General features: G+C 43.9%; 1 protein-coding gene across 1 annotated transcript in view; it reads right to left on the bottom strand.

Moving 5' to 3' along the window:
- The window catches only part of ZNF618 (zinc finger protein 618), a 187,857-nt gene extending 181,286 nt beyond the window's left edge, over positions 1 to 6,571 (bottom strand). Inside the window, exon 1 of the mRNA XM_055087371.1 lies at positions 6,509 to 6,571. Coding sequence (XP_054943346.1) covers positions 6,509 to 6,541 — 33 coding nt within the window. The 5' untranslated portion in view covers positions 6,542 to 6,571. The remainder of the gene's footprint in view (positions 1 to 6,508) is intronic.
- Between the last annotated feature and the right edge of the window lie 8,218 nt (positions 6,572 to 14,789).

The following is a 14,789-nucleotide window of genomic DNA, read 5'->3' as shown; positions in this document are numbered from 1 at the left end:
GGCAGGCGGACGCGCAACCACTGCGCCACCAGGGAAGCCCAGAGACCACTTTTGACAAGAAAGATGTGTAAGGTCCAAGGGATGTCTCATCCTAGTCTGTTCTAAAATAAAGCAACAACCAAAAAAGTGTACATTTTCTGTTTTTACCTAACTCTGCCTATTAAAGATAAGTCATCAAGTTTCCAGAACTACCAAAACTCTTGTCACTGGGACTCAGTCTCCCCAAATGGAGACCACTGGGTCAGGCATTACTGACATATACTGACCACCTTCTAAGGACAACCTTCTAAGGACTGGCTGGATGCAACACATGAATTGCTTCATTTAATCATAGAACAACCTTTCAAGGTCAAGATTATTACCCCCCTTTGTCCAGATGCAGAAGCTGTGGCTCCAAAACCGGAGGTGACTTTCCCAAAGCAACATAACGCCAACCACACAATGAGGCTGGATTTTAAACTCTGGTCTGGCTGACCTCAAAACCACCTTTCCATTTCACCATTTGGGGGAGGTGTCAGAAATTTTCTATGCTTCTAACTTAAGGCCTATCCTAGGGGGATTTCATGGTGGTTGCACAATCAATTCAGAAATGGATTTCACTGACAGACCATCTTTGCCCCTGGATCTCCCGCCACCCCGAGGACCCCAACTCTGGTCCTACCCACCTGCTGTCTTCTTCCATCTTAATCCTTCTTTCAGGCAATACTTTATTAAAACCCACCTCCTACGACAGCCTCCTGTACTTCTTGACTTCAACGGCACACATGCTGAGACACAACATTCTGGAGTTGCTAGCCATCATTTGTCACTTTTAACTAAAGCATTCTGGCCTAACCTTGGCAGAAGACTGCTTTGGGACAAATAAAAGGGAGGCGTGGACCACTTTAGCCAGAAGAGGCTAAATGGATGGAACGCATCACCACTACGGGCTGAAATGCCTCAGAGCATCGAGGGTTCAGAACGAAGTCCCACCAGCAAACACCAAGAGCTTTCAAAGATGTGTCATAACCTTTTGAGGACACCCAGTAACAACAACGAGATGGAACATTGGTCTGGCCCTGTGCTATCCAATATAGAAGCCACTAGCCACATGTGGCTACTGAGCTCATGAAATGTGGCTAGTCAGAAAAGACTTAATACCCCCCCCAAAGAAAGACTGTAAAATAGCACATTAATAATTTTTATATTAATGAATACTGAAATGATAGCATTGCAGATATACTTTGGGTTAAATAAACTATATTATTAAAATTAATTTCACCTGCTTCTTTTTAGCGTTTTTAAAGTGTTACCAGAAAATTTTATTTTATTTATTTATTTATTTATTTATTTTTGTTGTTTTGTTTTGTTTTGTTTTGGCCATGCTGCACGGCATGCAGGATCTTAGTTCCCAGACCAGGGATTGAACCCGTGCCCCCTGCAGTGGAAGCACAGAGTCCCTCCAGGGAATTCCCCAGAAAATTTTAAATGACATACGTGACTCACATTTGTGACTCGAATTATATTTCGATTGGACAGTGCTGGCCTGACACATTTAAAAGATGAGGAGACCAAGACAGCAATTCTAGAGTTTTTAGGAAGGGCACACACACAAATATATAGACATTCGCTCAGAGTCTGATTGGACTTTAAATATAGCACAAGCATGAACTCTTTAACTCCACAAAAATTCCTCTGGCAATCTGAAGTAAAAGTGAGGAATGAAAGTAACTGGGGCTGCTCTCCCTCCCACCACGACAGGGATCCCACGCTACTTAACGTCTCCATTCCAGCCACAGAACCTGGCAAAGATGCTGTTTCACTGTGGAAAGACATAGCACCTGTCCTTCCCGTCTCATCCAAGGCCAACAAGCTGAAGTGTGTGCCTGACTGCCATGCAGCTGAGACTTCCTTCACAGCTGGCCCTTCAGGCAGACTCAACCAGGGGATGAAACATGTGGCCCAGGACACCTACCCCACAGGGTTCATGTGAAAGTCAACTGGGATAATAAATAAGAAAATGAAGTGTAAACAGCAACATGCGATGTTCTTGGAGCACATCACTGTCAATCATCTAGACCAGTATCTGTCAAACTCTTTTAACCGTGACTCACGGTGGGACTTACATTTATCATGCACATACATCGGCATATGTAAATAAAACTAAAGTTTCATGAGACAACACTTACCTTCAATACATAGCTATGCTTCTGCTAGTTTGTGTTCCCCTGTATTTTATTCCATTCTTTTTTTTTTTTTTCATGCTGATTGTGACCCACTAAATTGATTTTACAACCCACTGATGGGTCGTGATTCACTGCCTAGCCTGGGTATGGTGACTAAGAGGCACACTCCCCACTCTGTGATGGACACTGCTATTTGATCACTGTACCCCACTATCTAGAATATGGGAGTCCAGATGTGACCTCAGAATCCTTCTCAACACAGTGATCCAGGCAGCTGTAGCCCATTGCTTGGAGTCAGAATCAGAGAAGAAAACTATTTATTAATATCTTTGTTTTGATCCAAAGCTCTCATATGACAAATGCAAAAACTGAGGCTCAGAAGGAAAAAGTGGTTTGTCCAAGGTCATACAGCAAGACTTTGGGAGAGCTAGGGCTCCTGTGTACCCACAAAGCCACTTCACCTGCCATCACCAGGCAGGAGACACGTGAAAAAAATTCCAAATTTCACCATGACCATGAAAAATCAGCCTATACATCCAGTGAAACACACAAGGAAATTCTCATCACCCCACCAAGGAGAAGACATGAGGATTCTGAGGTCAGAGGAAGCAGCAAGCCAAGAGGTGAGTCAAAGGTGGGGGCAGGGGGCAGGGAAATTGTGTCTGACAATGGAGGAGTTTTAAAACTCTGTTTCTCAAATGAAACAAACCATTGGCTATTTATTTTCTAGGACCAGAGAGAGGTCACACTTACACTGACCAGCCATCTTTGTTGCTTACACTGACCAGCCACCTTTGTTGCTTTCCTTCTGCAAAAGCAAGAGCCCTTGTTCAAGTTCACCTCTGTGCAGGGCTGAAAGTATAAGCAAACCCTTCTTCTTAGCTTGGTCCAAAGTCAAGCTATAAAGCAAGCCCTTGAAATTTCAAACCTTACTAGAAAAAAAAAAAACCCTCCTTAGGCAGAAAAGCAAAACATTAATAAGAGTCTCCTCTGTGAAACTGAGCATAAATGATCTTTCACCAAAATAACTCAGCCCATCATCAAATTACCACCCCTCAAGTCCAATCTGCCAGATTTTTTGCCCAATATTAAAAAAGAGTTTGGTGAACAGACATGGCCTAACAAAAAAATCAGCTGAAATATCCATTTCTGGTCACACTTCCGTCCATGATAGGAGGTGAGAGAGGTATGGCCCAGGTCAGGTCTCAATCCTGAGAGACGCCAATAGAAACAAAAGAAAACTGACCCCGCCCCCAACAGTGCCATCATGCACCTCTATTTCCTTAACAACAAACATGATCCGAATGACCAATTAAAAAAAAAAAAAAAGAAAGAAAGAAAAAACAGGCCTACAAAACAGAGATGATTTTCAATTTCTAGCCAGGAGTTCCCTTTGAACCGTAGACAACACAACAAAATTTCAATAGAATGGAATGAAGGCATCTGAGTTGTGTGTCAGGAGATCCAGGACACACAGAGGGATGTGCTGCAATACTTTTATTCCTTGCACCAGAAATAACCTGTTATCTACAATCCTGACTTTTTCTCAGATGCCCGGTAAGGGTGCCCAACCCACCCCTCCCCAGTCCAGGGCACAGCTCTCCTCCATCACTTGCTAAGCTGGCCCTACTGTCTCATGAGGCCTCCAGAGCCCTTGGAAATTATAAATTCTTTGACCGTCCTAGGCATCGGCCTAAATAATTCAACAGAGAAAAAATTTTTAATTACGCTCTATTTAAAAAAAAAAAAAAAAAAAAAGCTCATTCCAAATGTCAGAATGTGGCCAGTCAGCCCTGAAGGATTTTGTTACTAAAAAAGTAAAAATCTCCCAAATGCAATGGTGCTGATGGGTAATGTCGAACCTCTGTCACTGTCAAATATATTTCACATAATTTGTATCCCTTTAGAAAACTGAATTTCCAAAAAACAGGGATGGGAATCCATGGACTGGGGCCATAATTTCTTCTAAGACCAGCTGGTGACTGGCGAAAGGGGATAGGGTTTCCTGTCCTAGCCCTGTGTGACCCATCATCAGGTCCCATCAAGATCCCACTCCACAAATGCTAACAATATTTTCCCCTCCTTTCAGACAGAAAAATTAGAACTTTTTCTTTTTTGGTGCAAAATCCCCAGCAAGTTCAGATACTAATTTATCGCAAATAACCCTTCAACTTTGGGTAGGTACCTTATTTTCCTCTGTTAAATTTCAATTCAGTCAGTATTTGTCTTCCCAAAGAAAAAAAAGAAATTGGGGCGGGGGGGTGGTTTCTCCTTATTTGATTCTTTTGAAGGCCAAAAAACTACATCAAATACTATTTGCACATATGCTTTCATGTTCCAAAGACAAGTACCTTTGGGTTTGGCTTTTGTTTATATTTTGATTTTTTTCCTTAAAAAAAAAAAATTAAATTTTGATACTAGAATCAGCTGGTGTTTTACCCCCATTTTTTCAGCAAAGTAAGTATTCCACTAGAGAAGATGGATAAAAATCAGAATTTTCATCTCCTCTCTGTTCCTCCCTCTTTTATCTTTCCTTAAGTCAGTAAAATTTGTGCTTTTAAAAACAAAAAAATCACAGACCCCCCCCCAAATGATCAAGATTAATGGATTTTCCCCCCATTTGAAAGTAATCAAATTTGTGAAAAATACCAAATGTTAATGAACTACCAACCCCACATCACAATCAAAGAGGCTGAAACCAATCTGGCTATTTTTTTTTTCAATAATAAAATTTTCAAATTGGAAGACTGAGCAAGCACACAGAAAGGAAAATTTTCTTCCTACCAAGGATTCCTCAACCCTTGTATTTATCAACTGATTCAGTTGCATGTCATAAAAAATGAGCTTCTGTGAATCCACTGTTAGTTTTTTCATAATAATGTTAATTATGCATATCTTATTTTAATGGCGGTCTCTCCTACAAATCTGTGGGCTACTCAATTTGTATAATGTAATGAATTTACATTTTTTTTCCACTGAACATTGCTCAGAAAAGGTTTCTGACATTTTCTGGATAAAACAACAACAAAAAAAGAAATGCCTAGACCTTTCAGGAAACAAAATCAGAAAACAGTCTTAATTATTCCATTAAAACAAAAAAAAAAAACACAAGACCCAACAAATGCAGGGAAAAAAAGACAGGATTTCACTCTAACTTTTCCAGTTTCTGTTTTTCTTTAGAACCTTGGGATTCAAATGCAGTAAAACATAAATGAAAAATTTTTTTTTAAAACCTACAATTTTTGGGTGTGTCCAAAGCCAACATTTTAGGGTCTATTTTCTCTTTTAAATCCTTCCTTCTTGGAAATAGAAAAACTTTAAATATTGCCAAATGGCAAAATTAGTCTTTTTTGCCCGCTGAGCTAAACAAGTTCCAAATTACAATGAAGTACAATTTCTAATTGCTTCAATAAAGCCAATTCTCCCAGTTTCCCCTAAACTCAACAATTTCCCTCCTTTCCTCAACCCAAATAGTTTTTTTCTCAAACTAAAATGAGTTGGGCAGCCAAACTGACTTTGGTTTTAGAAGGCTTTTTGCTTTCTCCCCTTCAAAAACTAAATTCATTCAAATTCCAGCTTAATTTTCATTTACATATTATCTGGATTTGGCTTCAGAAATAAAAATTGTCCCTATACTCCTGGAAAGATCAAAGTGAAAATTGTCACCCCCAAAAAGAAAAAAAAAGAATCTCTTTCCCCTCCACTGTCTTACAGAGCAAACTTTTGAAAAAATAAGAAATAAAAAATATTTCTTTTCAATTTTAATTTTTTTTTATTTACAAAATAGTATCCTCTAGGTGGCGTCGTTTTAATGGGAAAAAACTACCGTTTGAAGAAAAATTAGAAAAAAAATTGAGAAAGGGAAATATGGCCTAAAAAAAAAAAGATTGTTGCAAAGACAGGGGACCAGGGGGGAAAGACCTCCCGGGGGGTCAACAGGGACCCCGAGCGCACAGAGGGTCAGGGGGAAATTGCAAATTTAGGGGGGAGGGGGGAGAGCTGGAAGGGGTTGTATTTTTGCAAAATGTGAATTGTCCAAACTGAAATGGCTGCTCTGTTCTCTCGCCGCTTTGTTTTCTGGGCTCCGGTCCGAGCCCGGGGCTGGAAGGGGCGCCGGGTGGGGGCCCGAAAAGTCCCCCCCGTCACCCCCACCCTCCTCACACCCCGCGGCGCCCGGGGGGGCTCTCCAGACCCCGACCCTCCCGTTTGCGCCCACAAAAAAGCCCGCAAACGTGCCCAGGCACTTTGCATTTTGCAAATCTTGCAATGAAGTGGCGCAGCACCCCGGGCCCCGGCCCCCCGGGGTCCCCAGCGCTGTGCATGCCCCCGGCCCCCCGTCGTACCTGCGGAGCCGCCGCGCCGCCCGGCTGGTTCATGGGTCCGTGCGGGAGGAGGCGGCCCCGGCGCGTCCTGCTCCTCCCGGGCCGGGCTGCTGGTGCGCGCACAATGCCGCCGCCGCCGCCGCCGCCGCCGCCGCTCCTGCAGCCGCCTCCGCCCTCTCGCCCGCCGGCCGGCTCCCGGCGGCTCTAGGCTCCGGGACGCAGTGGCGCCGCCCCCACACAAAGCCGGCCGGCCCCCGGGCGCGCCGCTCCCGCCCGCCAGCCTGCCCCCCGGGCCGCGGCGCACCCGCCCCCCAAACTTTCCCGCGCCGCGCCCCGCTCTCCCCGCGCCTCCCGCACCCGCCCCCCGGCGCCCTCCTGCCCTGCCCCCGCTCTCCAGCCCCTCGGAGAGGTCATTTTCACGTCGGAAGAAAAGTTTGGGGAGCCGCCCCTGGACGGAACACAAGGGGTTAATGGGAACTCCTCGGCTACCCCCTCCACCCCCCAAAAAATCAGATTGATTTTTTAAAATAAAGTTTGAAGAACTGGCCTTATGGAAGAATCGGAAGGCTCAATGGGGATATTCCTATTGCCCCTACCACCTCCAAAAAAATCTAATGTAATCGAAAAATAAAAGTTTGAAGAACTAGCCCTATGTCAGACAGGAGGGGTTAAGGGGACTCTTTCTAGCCCCCCCCAATCAGATTGAATTTAAAAATAAATATTTGAGGAGCTGCTTTTATGTGAAATGCGGGATAAAGAGAATGTTTCTCTGTACTCCTGTCAATTTTTTTTAAAGAACGTATTTATTTTAAAAATAAAAGTTTGAAGAACTGGCCCCATGTAAGACCAGAGGGCAAAAGGTTAAGGGGGGGTTAAACGCCCCACCCACATCCCCCAATCAAGCTGATTTCAAAAAGAAAAATTTGCAAAACTCTATGTGAAATAAACAATAATATTTTTATCCAACACCCTAAAAAATCAGATTATTTTTAAATTTGGGAACTGCCTTCTTGTAACTCGGGAAGGTTTAAAGGGGATTTTTCCCCCATTTCCTCCTCAACCTCCAAAAAAATCAGATTTTTTAAAAAAATTAATAGTGTGAAGGACCTGCCCCACATCTCCCACAACTGATTGATTTTTAGAATAAAAATTTGAAGAACTGCGTATATATGAGATGAGAGAAATCTTTCTTTACCCCTCCCCAAGAGAAAAATAGAAGGATACTTTTAAAAAATAAAAGCATTGGAAATTAAGAGTAAACAGGTATCTCTTCTCTGCCCCGACCTTAAAAAATCAAATGTGTGTGTGTGTGTGTGTGTGTTTTGTTTTGTTTTGTCTTGTTTTGTTTGATGTTTAAGAAGTCGGGTCAATATGAGACAGGAAGAGTTACAGAAATCTTTTCCCTGCACCCTCTAGAAAAGTTTTTAAATGTCCGGAAACTAAGGGATTGTATAGAAGACACTGTCTCTCCCTAAAGAATGAACATGTGAGAAATTTAGCCCTACACAGGAGGCAGAGAATTAAGAGACACACACCTCTCCAGACCAAACACACACGAGAGTGAGAGGACTCTCTGAACCATTCCCCCACTACCCCCAAAGCTGGAAAGTCGTTGAAAATAAAAAGTGGCCATTTTTCTCCCTGCCAGCCTGACAAGCGCATCCCTGGCAAAGGTTTGGCAGCCTGTGCCAAGGCTAGTGTAGGGCAGGCGCCGAGGGGAGCAGGGCAGCCTGTGGAGCTTGGCAGTGTTGGGCTCCTGTGAGCCCGGGACACACGTGCAGGCCAGGCAGCCCCAGGCCTGTCTGCCCCTCAGCCACCAGATGGCTGAGGCCCTGTTACCCAGGGAAATGCTCCATGCGTGATGTCTCTCTGGCTCCATCCCTGTGTGAAGGTTTCTAAGCACCTGTCTCAAGACCAGACCCCCTACTCTGCCTAGCGGAGCCACACCTGACCTAAGGCCCTGGAACAGAAAAAAACTGGATCCAAAACAACACTGAGTCTCAGTCACCACGGCTGAGAGCCATGGGGTACCAAGGGAAAAAATCCTGCCCTGGGAGTCAGGAAAACGTGATGCAATAGTCATTGAGCACTTGCTATGTGCCAGGCATGTTGTGTCTAGTAGGGCAGCTGCACAGTGGAAAAGAGGATTGCTTGCAGCAGCCCTTCTCAAACTTGAGCGATCCTCAGAATCGCAGTGAGGGCCGGTTCCAACACTGATTGCTGAGCCCCACCCAGACTTCTGATTTAACCAGTCAGGGGTAGGGACCAAGAATTTGCATTTCTAACAAGTCCTCAGGTGATGCTGATGCTGGTGGTCTAAGGACCAAATTTGAAAAGCCATTGTCATACAGTGCCAACAGCGAAATGCACAGGCATAGGGGCAAGAGAAGGGACCTAACCTAGCCCCAGGGGGGTCGGTGAAGATTCCAAGAGGAATAACATCCTGCAGGAAGGCTGAGTGGAAGCATCCTTCCTCTCTGGGTCTTAATCGGATGGCAGAGTCTCTTTAGATCAGGGATTCTTAAATAGGTTTGGGGATCCATGAATTAAGAAATTTTATGCCTTGAGTAAATTTATCTCTACGTGTGCATTCTGGGGAAGAAAATCTCTGACTGTCACCGATTTCGCAAAAGGGTCAGTGACCCCCAACCCGGAATGATTTTTCAGGCACCTAAGGCCTGGAAAATACTCACGGGACCTTCTCAGCCTTCTCTTTCTGGAATGACCACAAGCCTTTTCTGCTTCTCTAGTACCCACAGTCACAGGAACTGGGCCTTCTCTTCCATGAGGCACATCCCGACAGAGAGCCTAGAGTGCATTTAACACCGCTGAGGGGAGGGAGGTGTGTCCTCCATCTAGGTCCTGGCTCTGGAGGGTCTGTCCCTTCTTCACTCTGTCCCTCCTGGGCCACGAAGGGTATACGCTCAGGGGACGAAGACTGGGCTTGATATCTTCCTGACAAAATCCGGTTTCTAAATGAACGCACACATGTCCCAAACCATAGTGGAAACATCAGTCACGCAGAGCTGTGATTTATCGCTGTTCAGGAGGTTAACTAAGAGTAGACTCACCACAAGCAGGGATGGGGTTGGGGGGAGGACAGGGAGTATTTAGTGAGAGCCCGGGGGCAGGACGAGGCCTGCTCAATGATGGAACAGGCACCACGATACGACAGGGACAGGGTGACCATAGGTCAGAGCTGCTGGGAACAGACACTTACATTAGGTGGATACATAGTCAAGTAGGGACCTCCAAGGGCTTACCTATACTCTAAGGGTCCATGATTCAGCTTGACATACCCGTGTTTATCAAATTCTAGAAACTTCTGACCCCTTCCATCCCCAGCCCACTTCCCCCAGAACCAACACTGCTTTAATTACTAAGAGCCCAGGCTGTGGAGTCAACAGCCTGGGTCCCACCCAGCCCTGGCTCTGGCCCTCGAATGCTACCTGATCTTGAGCAGACAGCTCAATCTCCCCTTATCTCTGTGGTGCTGACAGTAGGGGTGCTTTGAGGATGAAATGAGATAATACACTTAAAGCTTTTAGAAAGTGCCTAGGATAAAGAAAATACTCCATACACGTCAGCTATTGGAATCAGAGACGCGAGTTTCCAGCCTCTGCCACTGACTAGCTGTGTGACCCTGGGCTCCTGACTTAATCGCTATGCCTTAGTTTCTGTCTCTGTAAAATGGGGGTAAGCCTACCAGTCTTATCAACACTCTTTTAGTTGTAACCAGTAGGAACAAAATCTTGCTTAACAAAAAAGTGTTATTTTATTAAATTAAATCATGGTACCCAAGGGCAGGAAATGAAATGAAACCTCCAGAGGTTTGGAGCCAGGAACTAGAAAATCATCAGGAACCAGGCTTCCTCTCTCCATCACTCTGTGCAACAGGTCTCCGGACATCTCAGCTCCAATTCATTCTGTCTGTCTCTCTGCCCCGCTTCCTTCCCACCTCTCTCCAGGTGGGTGCTGTCTCCCTCTCTGGGCACACAGTCAAAATGGCCTCAGTGCCAACAGGTGCTGACTGGTATCTCTGTGTTCCAGTCCAACTTCTTGGGACAGAGAATGTGGTTGGCCAAGCTCATCGGCTCAGATGCCACCAGGAGCCAATCACTGATGAACAAGGGAAATGCCATCACATAACACACAGAGACTCCGGAGACCCATCCCTGAGGGAAGGGGGTGTGGTAGGCTGGGCAGGGAGGTAATCAGATATTGAGAATGGTGAGATTTTGAGATTTTGTCAAGTGAGAGTGCAAGGTAGATGTCAAGCTTGTGTCACAGGCAGATGAGGGGAACGGAGAGACAGGAATTGCCCCAGAAATAGCCTTTGGGTCTGAAACAGAACCTGGGTCTTAGCTAAAATCTTGTGGGTTGATCTTGGTGAAGAAGATGCCTTTAGAGTGAAACAGTAGGTTCTCAAGAGTGTGGAACAGAATGAAGGCAGGGACTTCACAAAATGGTGTCTTCTTCCTCAAGCCGAGTTTCTTTTTTAAGCCTAAATAATGCTCTTTTGTGAAACCCCTTCCTGGGAGACTCAGGCTGCCTAAGTCTCTACATGATGGGAGAGAACCACACAATCCAGTCTTATACAATTTCTTAGCAATTTACTAAACAAGATGGCAGCATTTTCTTATTTGATCCACTACATCTCTGAGATGGGCAGAGAAGGTACAATCACCCCTATTTTAAAGGTGAGGAATTTGAGGCTCAAGTCCTTGCCCAACCCAGCCAGTGGTAGCCCAGTCTGACTCTCAGGCCGGGCTCTGCCCACAGTGCTCTGGCTGCCCCCATGGAAATGTCTGGTGATTGCAATAAAAATCGACAGGTTCGGGAATTCCCTGCTGATCCAGTGGTTAGGACTCAGTGCTTTCACCGGCAGGGCCTGAGATCAACCGCTGGTCCAGGAACTAAGATCCAACAAGCCGCACAATGCGGCCAAAAAACCTCCCGCCCCCCAAAAAAACCCAAAAAACCAAAATCGGCAGATTCATTAAATTGGCTTGATTTGACTGTGGAATTTTCTTCTTTTCCTACCTTACCCACCTCTTCCTCCCCTCCCCCACAAAGAAAGAAGTTGGGAAGATGTGGCATCAACTTATTTCCTTAAGAGAGGTCCTTGCAAGTCATGGTGAAGCCTCCAGAGAGACAGGTACTTGAGGCCTTAGCAGTCCCCCAGGGAAGAAAAGCCAGAAAGAATGAAGGCCCAGGACACAAGGCTGGCAAATCAAAAGAGAAGGGATCAAGCTGATGGCCCAGAGCAAATATCAGAATTAAGGCCAAATCTGAGCAACCCGCCCATGGATTCAACAGCAAACGCAGTAAAATGTGCCGCATGTTTCAAAAACCTATTCCATACACCTGCCATCCTATGAAGCCTCGAGAAAGTCTAGCATCCTTGTGAAGATCTCATCCAGTCTTGGCAATTAGATCTGGTAGGAATCCCTGCTCTGTACTCACCATATTGTGACCTTAGCTACCATGAAAGCCCCAGTTTTCTCATCTGCAAAATGGGCAAAATATGGTACCTAACATACAGGGTGATTTAAAGCATTAATTCGTGTTAGGCACTCAACACAAGGTAGTTATTATTTCTAGTCCCAGCTCATTTCCACTTTAACATACATAGGGAAATTCAGGCCCCTGGGTGGGGGTGGAATGGAGTCATCTCATTTGAACAGCATTATCTAGCCAGAAGGGAACAAAGTCAGCTTTGGAGGCAGCTGCCCCATGTCCAGCAGGCTACGCCCCCAACTACGGCAACAATCCTGACCTTAGTTCTCCTGTATCTCAGAAGGGAGTAGAACCCAGGCCAGGGGAAGGAGGGAGAGGAACGAAGATGGCAGGAGCTGGTCCATCTTGGTTTTTCTCATTATTCCATCTGGAGGTCCTCAAAGGAGGCTTTAATCTGTCCTTTCTGCCATGAGGTACACTTGCGAATGGGATTAGCTGACAGTATGGCATGGTGCAGGGCTCAGGCTCTGGACCAGACCGGATTGGGCTCAAATCCCAGCTCAGCCCCTTTCCAGCCATGCGAGCTGGAACACATCACACTACTGTCTCTGAGCCTCAGTTTCCTTAACTGTTAAATGGGAATAATAATATACATATTCATATTTTGTATGAAGGTTAGAAAAAATGTTGAGTGCCAGAATACATTAGGTATCCTAGATGTTAGTAACGATCAAAACTAATCACGACGTGATCTCAGTGGCTTGTATTTGCAAAACTGTCAAGTGGGTGGAGCATGTCTGAAATGACCGCTCAGCCATGGCACTGTTCAGTTATGCTCCTGAGTTATCTCCACGAACAGATGAGGAGAGTGAGGCACAGAGGTAAAAACGGGATCTATCTTTCACCAGTTAATGGACAAATGGACATGATGTACCTATGTGAGGCAGCAAGAACCAGCGGCACTCACGTAGAATTCCTGCCAAAAAAAATGCATAACCCAAATCTAACCATGAGGAAACATCAGACAAACCCAGATCGAGGGGCATTCTAGAAAACAACTGGCCTGTATTCTTCAGTGTCAATGTTATGAAAGACAAAGAAAGGCTGAGGAACTGTTTCAAATTAAAGGAGACTAAAGAAATATGACCACTAAAGGCAGAGTGATCTGGAATTGGACCCTAAATCAGAGTGAAAAAAAATTGCTATAGAGGACATTATGGGGACAATTGGTGAAATCTGAATATGCTAGGATATTAGATAATAGTATTTATTCACGTTAAATGTCTGACTTGATAGATGTTCTGGGTTGTATAAGATGAGTTCTTTGCCCTTAGCAAGTACACACTTTTGATGTAAAGGAACGTGATGTCTGCAATTCTCAAATGGTTCAAGACAACAAATTATTTATATATGCATATGCATATCTACATATGTTCCTATATGTGTACATACATCACATATATAGGAGATAAAGCAGTAATACGTGACTGCATGTTAACAATTATGAAACGTGGTAAAGGGTATGCAAGAGTTATTTGTACCATTCTTTCAACTCTTCCATATAACTTTGAAATTATTTCAAAATAAAAAATTAAGAAAAGTAATAGATCTGAAATGTTCAAAAAAGATAGAGGTCTACCCTGACATTTCTTTCATCAGAATTATCTCATTTCAATGTATGTGTGACAACAAAATTTGATTCATTGATCAGTGGTTTGTCCCCATCAAAAATTGCTGATTTTTTTTTCTAACAACGTGAGTTTTCTTTTGTGACTCTTATTCCTACCAGGTTTAATTTTCCCAGGCAAATTTTGTGATCTAAATTTTGTCAAGAAGATTTAGGATCTTCCATCCATTTTTAGTCAATAACAATCTTTACTATGTGCAGTATTAGTCTTTGTCAGTTTCATTTTCTGTTGCTTATTTCTACCAAGTAAAATGTTTTCAGTTTTTTCAATTTTCAATGTTACCAATTCTTCAAACAGTTCTTTTTCTCTAATATTAATCTGTGTATAGTTTAGAGGGATTTTCAACCTGGCTGTATATCTGAATCACCTATGAGGCTTGTGAAAAAGACAGGTTTCCCACCCCCAACACCTCCAAGATTCTGAATTAATAGGTCTGGAAGGGCACCTATCTGTAGTTTTAACACACCTCTCAAGTTCTGTAACAGTTATTGGCCATCGCTTTATATGGAGCCCAAGTTGCCTTGTATTATAGGTAACACAATATTGTAAACTCTCAGGGCCTTGCTATCCTCATGATTTTAATATTCCAGTTGCCCGACTTGACTATGAGGTTCATGAGGAGAGGACCAAGTTCATGTTTTCCATATGGCCAGCACACCCATATGTTAACGTTAGTCAGCAAAAATATTAGCTGATTGGCTGTTGGCTCAACCAAAACCTCGAATATCAATGTCAAGGGAAAGAACGTCTTTTTCTTATTGTGGTAAAATGTACAAACCTAAAATTTACTATTTGAACCATTTTTAAGCGTACAGTTCAGTGACATTAAGTACATTCACATTGTTGTGAATCACGACTATTCATCTCGAGAATTTTTCATCGTCGCAAACTGACACCCTGTACCCATCAAACAATAACTGTCTGTTACCTCTTCCCAGCCCCTGGTAACCACCATTCTACTTTCTGCCACTGTGAATTTAACTATTCTAAGGACCTCATATAAGTGGGATTCATATAATATTTGTCCTTTTTTGTCCTTCTGATTTCACTTAGTATAATGTCTTCAAGGTTCATTCATGATGTAGCATGTATCAGAATTTCATTCCTTTTTAAGGCTAAAATTATATTCTGTTGTACAGATGTACCACATTTTA

Source organism: Physeter macrocephalus, chromosome 9, assembly GCF_002837175.3.
Source record: "Physeter macrocephalus isolate SW-GA chromosome 9, ASM283717v5, whole genome shotgun sequence".
NCBI lineage: Eukaryota > Metazoa > Chordata > Mammalia > Artiodactyla > Physeteridae > Physeter > Physeter macrocephalus.
The sequence above is the reverse complement of the archived record's forward strand: the minus strand, read 5'-3'. Positions and strand labels throughout refer to the sequence as shown.